We start from the raw sequence: 14,719 nt of genomic DNA on the forward strand, positions 1-14,719 counted from the left end.
GCAAATGATACAGCTATTTATCAAATTGAATTTGACGAAGGTACATTAACCACCGTACCTACATGTAATGAGTTCAAGTGTTAGCTCTTCATTGAAGGGTTACAACGACGAACTAAAGAGCTTTTTCGAATTTGCTATGGTGGTCAATTTGCCACTTTAGAAACGAGAATCTGGGACGAGTCTCATCTCGTAGTCATTTGTGGAATCGTTACTGGGGAACAACATACAATGTAGTTTCTCGTCTTTTGTTTCGTCCCCAGTAATAATCCCACAAGCCACTGCGAGATGTGATATGCTTCAGTTTCTTTTCGTTTTTAAACTGGCAAATTTGTCTTTTATTTTCTTAATCTCAAACTGATCATTAGCCAATGTAAAAATTAAATAACTAACAATGTTCTCTTGACTACAAGCCTTCCTACTACCCCATTTTTTAACTGCAAAGCATCTCTAAAGTGAAGCACAAAGAAAATAAAGGAGTATGTTGGAAAAGAAAATGTATGATGCAAGCAAAACCAAACATGAGATTTATCTTACTGTAAAATATCATTTTCTAACTAGTAACAACTCAAAATCAACATTGCCAAGAAATGTGTTATGTACAATTTTAACAGGCAGTGGCAATCTGTGATCAGATTGCCAATGGAAAGGGACTGTGGAGGGGGAGGGAATGGTAGGGCTATAGCCCCACAGCTGTCTTGTTTGGGTTGATTTTTTTAGGGCTCCAGATCACATGGATAATGTACATGTATGAATTTTGTCACTTGAAAGTAACCCCTAATGCTGGTTTGTCTTGGCCAGATTTTTTAAGCCCTACTACTTTAAAATTGTTTCTGGGTCCCTAATGGATAAACAAAACGTGTTGGCACTGATACTGGAGTGAACATATGAGAGGAGACCTTACATAAGGCAATGAGTGACTTAGCTTTACAACAGTCAGTCCAAAAGAAAGTGACCATAATAAAGAAGCTAATTCCTTGTTATTCTGCATTTTGACAACTGTATATTTGAAAGAAGAGCTGATAAAAATGCAGAAAAGACTTGTCTAAACTTCATTCTCTGGCAAACGATTCTCTGGCTCCTTGGACTACTTGCACCAACCTTTTCAATCAAGTCACAGATGATCGCGTTGTTGAAATACTCTATTGCTGTCCACTCAATACCCTGCAAAGCAAATGCACAATTTATTTTATACAGAAGTGTGTGAATACATGGAGACCAGACGGATACATAGCCAAGAAGGCCATAGAGTGGAATCCACAGGGGAAGTGCAAGAGAGCCAGACCCTAGCACACCTGGAGGCGCACAAGAATGGCGGAGTTGAAGGAGAGAAAGCTCACACGACAGGAAGCGAAGCGCACTGCTCAAAATAGGGTCAGGTGGCGGGCACTAGTTGATGACCTTTGTTCCATCAGGGATGAAGAAGATTGAGTGAGTGAGTGTGAATACATTACAATCGTATTTTCAAACAAAACTCAGTAGGCTAGCCATTGTAAGTCAAGTCAAGTCGGTGAATGGTATATTATGCAATTGGGAATCCTTATGTGATATAAGGCCAGATTGCAACCATCATTTTGAGGCTAGCGGTACTTCAAATGCGATGTTTGACAAGTTAGCTGAAAGGCCTCTGATGACTCCCTTGACAGGGACAAAACATTCGTATGCAAGGCTTGCCATTGCAAAATTCTCACACTTTTTTCAAAACTCAGTTAATTCAGAAATTCCAACTTCATCTCCCCTCATACTTCTCACATTGCATTGACAGTACATTCAACCAATTATTAAAGAAACCAGTACATGATAATTATCTCCTTGCCGCCTGTACTACTTGGCCAATGAAGAAGAAAACTAAAATGTTTATTGCTCCCTTTAATTCTCCCCTTAAAATGTGTTTGAACTATTATTCCAGTCAACCATCCTCTAATATTCTTTCATACTTCCACAATAATATGCTATAATTAGTACTGCCTTGTCTATCATTACGAAGTTTTGGCTAGTTATAACTATGTACCAGAAAAAAACAGACTGATCTTAAATTAATTCTGTTTTCCTGTAAGTTCCTGTGCTTACCTGTACAGGAGTTTCATTAACATTCTCAGCAGGAGGACAACTGGTTTTTACAGAGAGGCAAAATGTTTTCAGCTGCACCTTCATTATAAGAAAAAACTGTCCTCTAGGTGGTCAAAGCCCATCAATTCCCTGGTGCCTGGCCTTTAATGAAACCCCTGCCTGTGTTAATTGTATTGTTTCTTTATATTTTCCTGACCTCTCTAACATACTCCTCTTGTTCAGACTGAAGGGTCAGCTCGATAAAAATCTGTTGTAGCTTCTCATTGCAGTAATTGATAATGAACTGCTCAAAACTGTTCCTCTGCAAAAGAAACAATCAGCAACCTTTGATTGTTTGATCAAGAATGTTGTTACTTTTTTCCTACTATTATTATTTAAAAAAAAAAAAAATTCCTGAGCAATTGAAAACACTAGGTTAATGGTACCCTCGATAGTTTTCACTTTGATCCATGACACAAATGAAATCATTTCAAATAAATGCAGTGTCAATAAGAAATGCCTAGCAAGAAACTTAGAGAGTAGCTGGCAGCCAATGTGGTGTACTGAAAGTTGAACTAAGGCTTACTGAGAACATATCCATTGAATGCGGGGCAGTGAGATGGGGGGGGGGGGGGGTGAATTCAGAATCTCTAGGTTATACAGTAAGTGTATGACTTAGTCAGTGGCAGCTAAGTGCGAAGCAGAACCAAAGTTTTGAGTTAAAGATTGAAAGGGTGGAAATGCTGAAGTCTTAAGGTTAGTGGACATAAACAGATCTTGTCTTGAGCATACATTTTTATTTTAGTACCTTAAATATTTCAAATCCATAAATGTCCAAAACACCAATCACTTTTCTCTTGCCCCTCTTTTTCACCTGATAAAAGAATCATTGACTGTCATTGGGTGAAAGTAATAATGCACTTATGTAGTAGAATCCTGATCTCTTGAATCCTTGATATTTTCGAACTTGAATGAAAAGTCATTTCCCTCTCCTCAATTGAACACAGACTGAATCTTACCCCCAACTATTAGAGCTACCTAAGTTTTCAAACCAATTTTGGTTTCCTTTGGAGTTTCCAAAAATTGGGATTACACTATGAGAAATTCATCTACTAAAGAATTATTCCACAATCAAAACTGATGTAATTTATAATAAGTGTTACCTTTATACTATCATTGACTCTTTGAATTAACCAAGAAAACATCCTGCGATAAGTTGCTTTAGAGAGTGCATCTCTTGCATAGTAAGCCTGTCAGAAGAACACAAAACTACCAGATGAATGTAAAGTAGGGGTTTGCAGACCATTATTTTCATTGTGAAAACAATTAGGTACAGGTGTATGGTATCAGAAGTAAAGTTTGTTTAAGTGGGAAATACATGGCACATGGAAAAAACTGTTTGTGTGACAAACTCATAAGTTCCCCCTTTACCTAACAGCAGTCTCCCTTGCAGCTGCCTGGGCCGAAGTCACACATTTCCTTACAGTGGTTCATGCCAAAAATGTCCATCAATCAATGGCCAGTCAGGGTTTTTTCAGGAAAGAAGACATCAAGGTGGCAAGATATGGTGTAATTGGTGCAGTGTATACAATAACAAGGTGTTGATTGGTCCAACCAAAAATTTGGCAAACAATGGGAAAGGAATGCAGGTTGGTGTGAGGAAGCACATCCCAGCATGGAGACAGGGAGTGTTGACTTGAACACAATCAGTTGCAGAGGTGACTACACTTTACCCAGCTAATAATGCAAATATGTAATGCATAATTTTTCTATACGTACTTGTGCAGGTGTAAGCGGGGTGGTCATTCTCTCATTTCCAGCTTCCACAGTTCTCTTTGTCAGGGCATCCTTGAGTAAATGAGTTCCACACTGCAACATCTCACAAGCCCAGTCTAAATCTACAATCACATAGTAATAAAGATTTGAAAGGTCAATGCCCTGATAATTGTCTTGTGGGGGATGAAGATGCCAAATGGCTAGTGCCCTGTACTTCCTGGATCAACAAACACTGGTTCAAACCCTCGTCGGGTTATTTTGTCTTGAGCAAGACTGGGGGCACTTAACTTTGACTTTGTGTCTCTCAACATTCATGAGACAATAAGTGGATACCAATGATCAATTATGGACCAAGAACATTAGGTAGTCTCTTGGAAATCAGATCAAATATTCTGGAATTTTCTCTTAAGGCGTTGTTGGCACAAGTCGAGTTAAGGAAACTTTCATATTATAATCATGATTATTAGCAATCTGTAACTAATAGAACTGCAACAAATCTAAACGTATAAAGTTTTTCCACAAAATATCCATACCCCTAAAAAGTACCACTCCCTTAATTAGGACGAGTATAATTTGAAGACAACTTACATTTCTCATTTGTAAGAGCAACTGCATCATGCATATTATGTCCGCTGCTTTTATCAAAAACTTCGTCAAATGTAACGTTTCCAAGGTTCAGGATAGCAGATAAAAGAGTGTAGATGGACTGCTTCTCATCCTGAGCAAACCCCACAATGTCCATTGCCCTCTAGTAAAAAAAAAAAAAAAATGGATTGAATACATCAGGGTTCGCACTCTTTTAAGCTTTCAAAATTCCATGACTTTCCATGACCTTTTCCATAACCTTTCTGAGTTTTCCATGACTGATGTTAAGCAGCTGTCCTCACAGTAGTATCAAAACAATCATTTATGTAACGTATATGTATTTCCCAGCATTATGATGGATAAAATGCACGCTTGTGTCTATTTGTACTGAAACTAAAGCCTGTTTCTGACTTGTCTGCTATTTTTTTTTTAATTTCTGTCTTTTTGCCTTTTTATTCTCAGAAAGCATAATAATTATTATTGTTGAAATTCCATGACTTTCCAGGCCTGGAAATTGAAAAATAAATTTCATGACTTTCCAGGTTTTCCATGACCCATACGAGCCCTGTATATTAGTTCAAAACTTAGACATCGACAAACAAAACTCCAATGTGTGGAATGTTCACATCAGATACAATTAGTTGTCGATAACATTTAGTTGCAGATAAAAAAGAGTTGTCGACAACTTAATTAGTGTCTAGTCTGTGGAGGCCCTAATAACTTTGTTTACCCAGCATACTGTAAGTCTTACAGAAGGTGAAAACATATATACCCACCTCAACTACTAAAAAGTCCTTCTTGTCATCAATTGTGTCGACTTTTGTACATCCACTTTGATTGAGGTAATTGTAAGTACTACAGTCCCTTTCGAGATTAATTTTGCCTGTATAGCAAAAATGGTAGCTTATTAGCCGAAAGCGATGAGCTGCGCTGTTTCTGTGTTAAATGGTTTAGGCACAATTTTCTGCAACAAGAGTGGAAGTTTGGGAGAACCAGAAATGCTGTGGGGACACGGGCTAACAGGCAAGTGTTTCCACAGCTTTTTCGAGTTCTCACAAACTTCCATGAGGATTTCTGTAGCTCAATAGAAACACCAAGACCTTGTATTTTTTTTTTAGAAAATTCCACAACCCAAAAAAGAAAAAAAACTTATACATTATGTTTCCTTTGATCATCAAAATGTAAATTCTCTTTGTCCATGCCATCATTACATCAACAGCTCAAGTTAGTTATAGAAACACAATTTTAAACCAATCAGTGTACATGTTTTCTTTCAGCTATTTTCTAAAAAGCATTACATATGATTGATGATTTACCAAGAAACTCATCAGAGGCACCAGAAAGAAGGTGGTAGAAAATGTGGAAATTTCTTTCTCCTTGTACTTGGTGAACCACGCGTGACTGAAAGGAAAAACAGTATTTTAGCTTAATAACTAATCAGTTACTCCAAACAACTCAAAAATTAAAATCCTATTCTATAACAAAATTCCTGATGCTGTTTGGCCATTCTCTCTTGCTGTGTCTGTGCTGTTTGCAAAATAATATAATTATGTCACTCACTTTTTCACTCAAAAGAGGTTTTCAAAGTCTTTCTGACTTCAAAATCTGTTGTTCAAACAATTCAAAACTGTTTGGTAATAATATGTACTCCACGATCCAATTCAACTATTAGTAACGTTTATTTACCAATCAATCAAAGATAGGTTCTTGTTTAAATTTTTTCATTTTCAAACTGGTATCCAAAATGCAGAGATTACATAAATCTTGCACCTTTCTATACTCACAATTTGAGGTGAATACTACATGTATTATAAATCTGCTACTTAACAGTTACTGTAACCTTTATTTTCTTTCAACTTATAAATTTATACAAAATACATTTAAAATAAATATAAAGGACAAATGACCACACATCTTGCAATTACCTTTTCCAACAAATCTGCAATGAAAATGAGTGAAATGTCATTAAGAGAATTTGTACAAGTCAAAAAACGTTTTAGAAAGATAAAAGTACTCATTTTCTTGGATTTTTAAATGCCCACTCAATTTTTCAAAATTGCTTCCCAATCCTTACACTTAGTGATAACTCCTCCAACAGGATCTCCCTTGAAGTCAAACTCAATGTCCATGTATTTGCCCTAAAAATATACAAAAGATTCCAATCAGAAAAACATGTAAACTGTACACAATTCATTCTTGAGCTTTCTTAACAATTTGAAAAGAAAAACGGTTTATTGTGCGAAATATGATGACTCTGTACTTACAAATCGTGACGAGTTGTCATTCCTAAGTGTCTTTGCATTGCCAAAAGCTGCAACAACAACAACAACAACAACAACAACCAACATTTAATAAAACTCTCCCTTGTAGTTGTTCTATTCGTCATTGGCCTATCCTCAGAGGTGGAGAAAATAGGCTACACAGATCAGATACAATCTCTTGTAGTATTGCCTCATAATGTATACAAACATTATACACTACAATGTAGTGTGTAATGTAGTTCTCTCATTACTCTTTTTTTCAAACAAACCAAAGTTCATTAGTCTGTAATTGACATTGCTTGTTTCTTCCTTGATTCATACCTTCCACTGTCTGTTTACCAATTTGCTCTATTTGTTTGTTTACTTATACTTCCATTCATTAAATTGCCCGTTTGTTCACACAATTGCTCTTGACAATCATTGTTTCCTTGTCCATTTGTTTGTTTGTTTCAACAATTGTTCTTTTATTTATTTGTTTATTCATCAACTTGCATTAAAAAAGCATATATGCGCAAACATTCAATAATTCAATGTTGCATTTATTATTTCATTCACCTTCTAAAACTGGATTAGATTGCAGCAACTGTTCCTTGACCCTGTCCACTTCCCAGCCTTTGCCAGACACTGCTGCAACATACTGCATAACAACCTTTGATGCCTCTAAAGCAAAAAAAAAAAAAAAACATGTGGAGACAGTAAATATTTAAGCATGTTGCTGGCTGCTTTAAAACACAGTTGACTCTGCCAGACTTTAAATTATTGCTTCATCTTCTTCAAATGAGTAACTATAACTGGTTGTCTTGAATAAGCCTGATGGATCTTTTGACCCGAGACCTTCAGATCACATTAGAAGTCTAACTTCTTACTTTCAAACCAATAACCTAACTCATTTTCAGAGCCATATTTATTTCATTCCTTCCCATCACTGGCCAAAAGGAGAGTACAGTGTTACGTTCTAGGGAGCTCTGGGGAAACAGTGGTATACAACATGTAACACATGGAGGGTTGAATAAGTTAAGCTCATTCCAAATTTGTACTTTGAACCCAAGGTCAGTATTTACTGATTTAAATTGAAAGGATTTCACCTTGCCTTTAGAAGATATTTCTTGTCCATCATCTAGAACACTGATTATCATGCATGTTTCTTGCACAGTTGAAATTAATATTTTTCAATTAACAAGTCCTGTATTTCTGGACAGTGACCAGCCAAATGAAAAGTTTTTCTGGAGCATTTGAAACCACATGCCTGTTTTGCCAGCACCACTCTCCCCAGTGATAAGAATACACTGGTCCTGGTTGTAATCTCTCATGGATCGGTAAGCGACATCAGCAATAGCAAATCTGTTTTAAACAAGCAGCAATGGTTTAAGACTTGTGCCAGGAAGGTATAATTGTGTTTAGTAGGGTAACATGCTGTACTCAAAATACACAGCTGGGGCCTGGTTGTTAAAAGAATGGGTAACACTATTGGCTCCAGATAAATCACTCTCCAGTTAGACAAGTTTTAACAATCAAACAACTGCACTACACATTGGATGCCAATTTACCATCTACACGGAGCTATCCAACCTTTGAACAACCAGGTCCAAGAGCTCTAACAAAATGGCATGTTTTTGTCACTCTTTAGGAGCAAAACTACTCCAAAACAATCATTCCAATCTCTTCAGAATCTTTGCTTGTGGGGATGGTAAGCAGCTGCTTTATCACCAATATGAAACAATTTTTAGAACTGTTTTCAAGCTTTGATTATGCAGAAGATGTGGATGTTAATGAATTATGCGGATCCACACTACCGCATCCTGTCAGATGCCCTGAAATGGCTATCAACAAATAATAATTTGCTTCTGTAGGCAAGACTGACAAAGACAATGAGCCACTGGGCTTGGCCACATGCTGACTAGGCTACACAGCGAATCAGAGTAAGTTTATTCCCTGTCAGTGCTGTAGCATTCTATCATGAATGCAATTCTCTGATTGGCTATGCTATTCATTGTCTGTTCTGTTATAGAAAGCGAGTGGCCCAGCAGCGTGCACTGGGGGCTGCTTCTTTGCATTTTCAAAGTGTATGTCTTTGAAGAGGATTTAGATTAAAGTTTTGAACAGCTACTAGATTTATACTAATTAACAATAAAGAAGCACTCAACAGGCACAAATGGCACTCAAAGGCAAACTGCACATTCTCACACAGCTGGCAAGCAAAACACGTACATGTATGTGCAAGCCCTGCAAAACCTCATATGAGACCCCACTGGGCATGATCACCCTGAGAGACCACTGGCCAGCACTGGCTTGACTCAAACTTTGCCTAAATTACATTTAGCCCCATATAAAGATAATTCGCTCTTGATTTCTCGGGCTGCACCCTTGTCAACTAATAAGTTAAATACATTTGTTGTCTAATCCCACTGCAGTGAAACGAAAACAAAATAATTTCTAACTTAGTATAAGTAAGAAAACATCAGTCATATATGAGCTGGCATCTCGTTTATTGATCAGACATAAATTGCCCTAGGATAGTTATTAACACAATAAATGTAGTAAACAAAAACACGGAAATTTACCAAAACAAAATTTCCAAAATGAACTGATCAAAAGTGGAGATGCCATCGAAGTGACAACTCCTAAAGGACAAACTCCTTAAATACTAACTTCTTGGCATAATTACGTAACCTGCATACCAACAAATCTACATACCAGCACAAAACTATCTTACAATAACAACCTGAAAAATTATATGTGCCCAGTTTGTTCATAAAATCTAAATTTTTAGGATAAGGCTTGATACTCACATGTGTGGGGGTAATTCATAGATGTTTCTAGATCTGTACTCAGAAATCCTTTCAGGTGTGTATAAGTTGAATTTCCGATAAGGGTTAATTGATACCACCACATTCCCAATGTATGTCTGCAATATAAAATTTGTGATCACTTGGATGTAAACTTATGTTTTCTTTTACCATCAAGCATTACTTTTTAATACTATAAAATGTTTTGCTGGGCTTATTCTACAGTAGGCTAGTTTTTGGAGGGGCTTTTAATTACTTATTATTTGTCAGGAAGGAATTTTGCATCTTAGTTTTGAGGGGCTTATTTTCTTGGGGCAGGAGATTTTTATAGGGACGTTTTAATAGAAGTAATGGCATTGATTGGTATGTGGTGCAAACAAAACTGCTGATGGTTATAGAACGCTGGATATCCTTGCTTACATAGATATCTTTATTGTTGTATCTATCCCACAGGTTCTCTATCAAACCATCTTCAGATAAGGGCTCCAGAAGCACCATGTCACTGACTCCAACCATGTTGTCCAGCATGCTCCGTCCACCCCCTGCCACCTGGCCTCCTGTTTCAGTCATGGCTCTTAAAAGAAATGGACAAAGGTATTGCTTAACATTTTAATCAGTCTGCAGATTTACTTTCATCAACTGAAGTGAGACCTCGGCAGAGAAGTGCACCTTTAATAGTTAGTATACTAGACTCAAGATTGAGTAGTTTGGGTTCTAGGCCTGGCTTGGGGTCACTGTGTTGTCACTGTCTTTCTTGAGCAACACCCTTGCACTGCCCCTCTAAAGGGCTCACAAAGAATTAAACTCCAGCTTGCCCTTCGCACAAGCAGCTCTCAGATTTTGCTTGCCCTGGGCAAGTTTTAGTATGGTCATTTTTTTAAAATTTTGTTTGTCATTACAAGTGAAGACTATGTGTCCATGTGTCCATGTGTGGATAGGAGTGAGAAATTCTCATGATTTGTTAAGTCTAATACTTACCGTTTGTTGGTATCACAACTTCAGGAAGTTTCTATCCTTAGGTTAAAAACCATCTGTACAGCATTTAGCTTGATCAGTATCTCTGAAGAGAATGAAAAGTTTTAATAAAAAAGAGACCAAACTCAGTGATTTACAATGTACTTTATATATTATGCCCTACACAATAGCACACTGATCAATATATATATATATCAGAACTGGTGCCAAAGTAAGTGTTATCATTTGCCTACATAACAATCCATGTCTGTACGGTAAAAAACTCTCGAAAAAGAAAATGCAAACCTGGTCAAAAAATGTACAATATCTTCCCTTCCAAGTCACTGTACATGTAAAGTTCTACAAAAATACAGGTCTCTTTCTAGAATAGTTGAGGTTGAATACAAAATTTTGGCATAAAAAATATTCTACAAAAATGTAAATGTGCATCTGGACATTCTGATGATAACAGGTAAAGGAAAATTTACCACCTGTTATGGTAAGCAATTATGTACATGTATGTACACTGACATACTGACAAAATGTCTGAAGAGCTACTGGCAGTTAAAAACAAGTTATTCGGACAAAGACGTGATTGAAAAAAAAGACAACAAGAAAAAACAATTGACTTATGTCAGAGTTGTCATAAAGGGCTATACTTGTAACACCTGTTACAACTGAGTATGCTGGATGGCCAGCCCTCGGTGTTGTAGGTTAACTTGCCTGTTGTTGAACGTACAGAACCTATACAATGTACATTGTATGCAGAATGCAATTCACCCTTAAAGCACAAGGTTGTTATGGGTGTGAAAAAAAAAAAATGAAACTGGTTTGAAAAAATTTGAAGCAGTGGCCTAACAGTTTGTACATTTGGCTGTAAGTCAAAGGAGTGCTAACCAAGGCACACGCAATAATATGCATTGTGTGCTTTTCCTTTCCTTCGCTGTGAATGAGCAGTAGCCAACTCAAAAGCTCCCACTGCTACATGTACTTTGCTTGCTGCACCCATATTAAAAGCTCATTTATTTCTTAGTTCAGTATAAACCTACATTAACTTTGTTTTCTACTGTTTTCTTTATAATTATCCTTGTTTCCCTCTGTGAATGAGGAACAGACTTGATTTGATTCCTTGACAGGCACTATATCCAAATTAAGTCTCAGAACAGCTGAATATGTCAAAACAGATATGAATAAACAAACCAAAGGAAAGGGCCCAGAGTTTCCACCAGCGCACGCCATTGTGGGAATCCAGCGTTGCAATCAGAAATGGCCCCCAGAAAAACGAAGAAAGGGCCAATTTGGCCCTTTCCTTTTACAAGACTACAGGCTTAACCAGGCGTAGTATTTTAACAGCCATCCCAGGGCTCGAAATTGCGACCGATACAGTCACCATTGTAACTAACATTTCATCCTAGGCGACCAAAGTTCGGCAAAAATTCTGGTTTAGTCACCATAATGGTGACCACATTTCTCTGTGTTGACAATCAATCCGGTTATTTTGTCACACATTATGTCCTTCTAGACATTCATATTGAAAGATCTTTGCTTCTAAAACATTTAACATAAGAAGAGAAGTCAATCCATCCTGTTGCTCTGCTGTATTGATTATCTCACATTGGAAAACTTCCAAGTTTGAAATCATCCTATAATACATTACAAACCCTTGATCATTGACTATGTCATGTATACCTAAGGACTGTTCTCTTGTAATGCATGGATCCAACTAGTATCTGATTCAAAAGAAATTTATCAAGTAGAAACACTTCAAAAAGCACTTACTATTAAATTTTATCCTAGATCCTAATAAACTGCTTTATTTTCCTTGGTACCCTGACCCATTTTTTTTCTGTAGCTTTCAATTTATTGGCCCCTTCCCTCAAAAACTGGCCCCTAAAAAAGGTCTTCACAGGCCACTTTGGCCCTGAAGAAAATTTTCTGGCTGAAAGACTGAGCGCCCACAGGTTGCACTTAAATAATAGCAAATGAATATTGATAAAATGGTTCAAACAGTTCCAGGGGTTTCATTAAGCCAGCTGTGAAGACGATTTTCCCCAGCTGGTTTGACCATCTAGAGGAAAGTTTTTCTAAAAACAAAGTTCAGTTCAAATAGTTTTGCCTGCATGTGAAAAACAGTTGCCCTTCTGCAGAAAACATCAATGAAACCCCTGCAGTTCAAACACAGTTTAAACGGATGAGCATTAGTCTGAGAAGGTTTTTTTTTGAACATAAAGAAACTGCCATATGATAATGGTTGTTAGTCATGGGAAACTGTAAGAGAGGTGATATACGGAAAATTAATTAAAAGCTTTCAAGACTAAAAGTCAGATAAACACTCTGAATCAATATCTTGTAGTGACTGTTCACTTTTTATATTTGCTTTAAATTAGTACTTAAAAGATTACCCAATGCTCTGCTCAGCTATACATGCTAAGAAGTGAATATTAATAAAATAACAAGATGAATAGTAAAATAAACAACTATATCCATGAATGGGTAGCTAGGCTGATATTACCATGTTACATGTCAAGACAATCAGGATAACATCCAGATTTGTATCAAACTACAGTGGAATCTGACTTTCTTGAGCCTCTAATGGAACAGAAAATTGGCTTGAGAAGTCGAGAGGTCATGATCTCAGGGGTGAAGGTACAGTGAAACAAATCTAACAAAAGCGACTTTGGATTGGAGTTATTGCAGAGTTTGAGACATCAGAATTTCATTGTCCTTTTCTTTTAGTATGGTTGCTCATTCAAGGCAACAGAATATCATTCATATCGGCAGATCTTTTTGCATTTCTTACAAACATAATACTGTTTTTTTTAATTGGTTGTAAAACACTATCCAGCACATAAATCACTATCTGGTGGGTAAAATAAACAAACCAGAGACTGTACTATTCATTGTGGTGCACAGCGATTTAAAGCAGTCAGTAACATTTCCCAACCCTTTGAAAAACCAACTCATGTTGTTTGAGCATTAGCTCGATCCCAGCAAACCTGACTGATTAATCCACTGATGCCAGACTGATGAAAATTTTATTCATGTAAGTTCTTGACGGTATAGTTTACATAGTAAACAAAAATATTGGCAAAGCCTCAAATAAAATACAGACTGAATGATTCCAGTGTATCTCATTTTGAAGGGAATTTAAACAGCCTTTAAAATTATCAGATCATTATAAATGTTAATTTGGAAATACGTGACGAGACATGTTTCTAGAAGAGGAAATTTACAAATGAATGGTCTTTGTAGAACGTACAAATTATCATAAATAAAAAAGAAGCTAATGAACTGTAAAGATTGCAACTTTAAATACAAATATCGTCCGGAGTAAAATCTAGCAAAAAAAAAGGCTTATTCAAAACATTTCACTCGCACAAATGCCATCCCCGTGGTTTTTCTAAACGACTACTTAATTTAATTAAGTGAAGAGTGAAGTCTCGAACTAGACGTTGGGAGGTTCCAGGCCCCGAGGCAAAGTGCGTAAGATTACATTGCAACGGGTAGTCAGGTGGGTTATGTGAAAATAATTCTCGTTTCTAAATTACAATTTCCACAAATCTTATAATTTTATTTTACTTTGTCATACATTTTGGCAAGCTGCAAAACAATGCTCTTAATTGCAAAGATGTCTAGTTTTCAAATCTCGCCAGATCTCACGTATGTAATATCAACTCGCACACGCGCCATCAGCCAGCTTGTAATAAAATTCATAGCTTTGCCCACCAAAACGGCCAGAATTTTTCTGTTCTACCAGAGTTAGCTTTCAAGTACCCTTATCTCAATTTAATTTTCCATTGTTAAAGTGATATTTGGTTTTGCAAATCTGGCTTTTTAATTTTCCCACGCCATGGCAGGCCGGTTATGTGTACTCAATTTTACGGTTGGTTCACAAGAAGTTTATATGTTTAAATTAACTTCGGTTCTCGATCGAACAAATGGAAATGGACGATTGAAATATCACATCAAAAGAACTGGATAGTGCCAAAACTTAATTATTTCTCACAGTTTACACAGGTAAACACGTTGATTATAAGCTCACCTTCCTTTGGCGCCCGACGGAAAAAGCAGCTTGAAAGCGCGAACGTCAATTCCCAAACTCCAAATTATGCTTGCTCGTCAAATTCATTATTATTAAGCATCTGCGAGGCTTAAATTCCAAGAGAAGGAGAGAATTTTGGCAAACTTTTCATTCGAAATCGCCCCGGCGTTGCCCTGGTTAACCCTTACCCCGAAGAAAGTTTACGCGATACCTGAAGTTGAGCCCGCGCTATTTCCGAGAGCGGAGACTCCCATTAGTTCCAGATCCCC

At 37.0% G+C, this 14,719-nt stretch overlaps 1 protein-coding gene across 2 annotated transcripts in view; it reads right to left on the reverse strand.

Annotated features, from left to right (window-relative positions):
• The window catches only part of LOC145487979 (unconventional myosin-Ia-like), a 38,600-nt gene extending 23,957 nt beyond the window's left edge, over nucleotides 1-14,643 (reverse strand). For both annotated transcript variants that reach the window (XM_081466742.1, XM_081466741.1), the window contains exons 1-17: nucleotides 14,451-14,643; nucleotides 10,433-10,514; nucleotides 9,875-10,028; nucleotides 9,458-9,573; nucleotides 7,915-8,009; nucleotides 7,224-7,328; nucleotides 6,672-6,718; nucleotides 6,482-6,545; nucleotides 6,333-6,346; nucleotides 5,724-5,808; nucleotides 5,184-5,290; nucleotides 4,411-4,570; nucleotides 3,826-3,944; nucleotides 3,210-3,296; nucleotides 2,855-2,920; nucleotides 2,264-2,368; nucleotides 1,099-1,161 (exon numbers count right to left, since the gene is read on the reverse strand). In XM_081466742.1, coding sequence (XP_081322868.1) covers nucleotides 1,099-1,161; nucleotides 2,264-2,368; nucleotides 2,855-2,920; nucleotides 3,210-3,296; nucleotides 3,826-3,944; nucleotides 4,411-4,570; nucleotides 5,184-5,290; nucleotides 5,724-5,808; nucleotides 6,333-6,346; nucleotides 6,482-6,545; nucleotides 6,672-6,718; nucleotides 7,224-7,328; nucleotides 7,915-8,009; nucleotides 9,458-9,573; nucleotides 9,875-10,024 — 1,383 coding nt within the window. In that variant the 5' untranslated portion in view covers nucleotides 10,025-10,028; nucleotides 10,433-10,514; nucleotides 14,451-14,643. The remainder of the gene's footprint in view (nucleotides 1-1,098; nucleotides 1,162-2,263; nucleotides 2,369-2,854; nucleotides 2,921-3,209; nucleotides 3,297-3,825; nucleotides 3,945-4,410; nucleotides 4,571-5,183; nucleotides 5,291-5,723; nucleotides 5,809-6,332; nucleotides 6,347-6,481; nucleotides 6,546-6,671; nucleotides 6,719-7,223; nucleotides 7,329-7,914; nucleotides 8,010-9,457; nucleotides 9,574-9,874; nucleotides 10,029-10,432; nucleotides 10,515-14,450) is intronic.
• Nucleotides 14,644-14,719: the final 76 nt, after the last annotated feature.

The sequence above is a fragment of the Orbicella franksi genome, chromosome 5, assembly GCF_964199315.1.
Source record: "Orbicella franksi chromosome 5, jaOrbFran1.1, whole genome shotgun sequence".
Taxonomy (NCBI): Eukaryota; Metazoa; Cnidaria; class Anthozoa; order Scleractinia; family Merulinidae; genus Orbicella; species Orbicella franksi.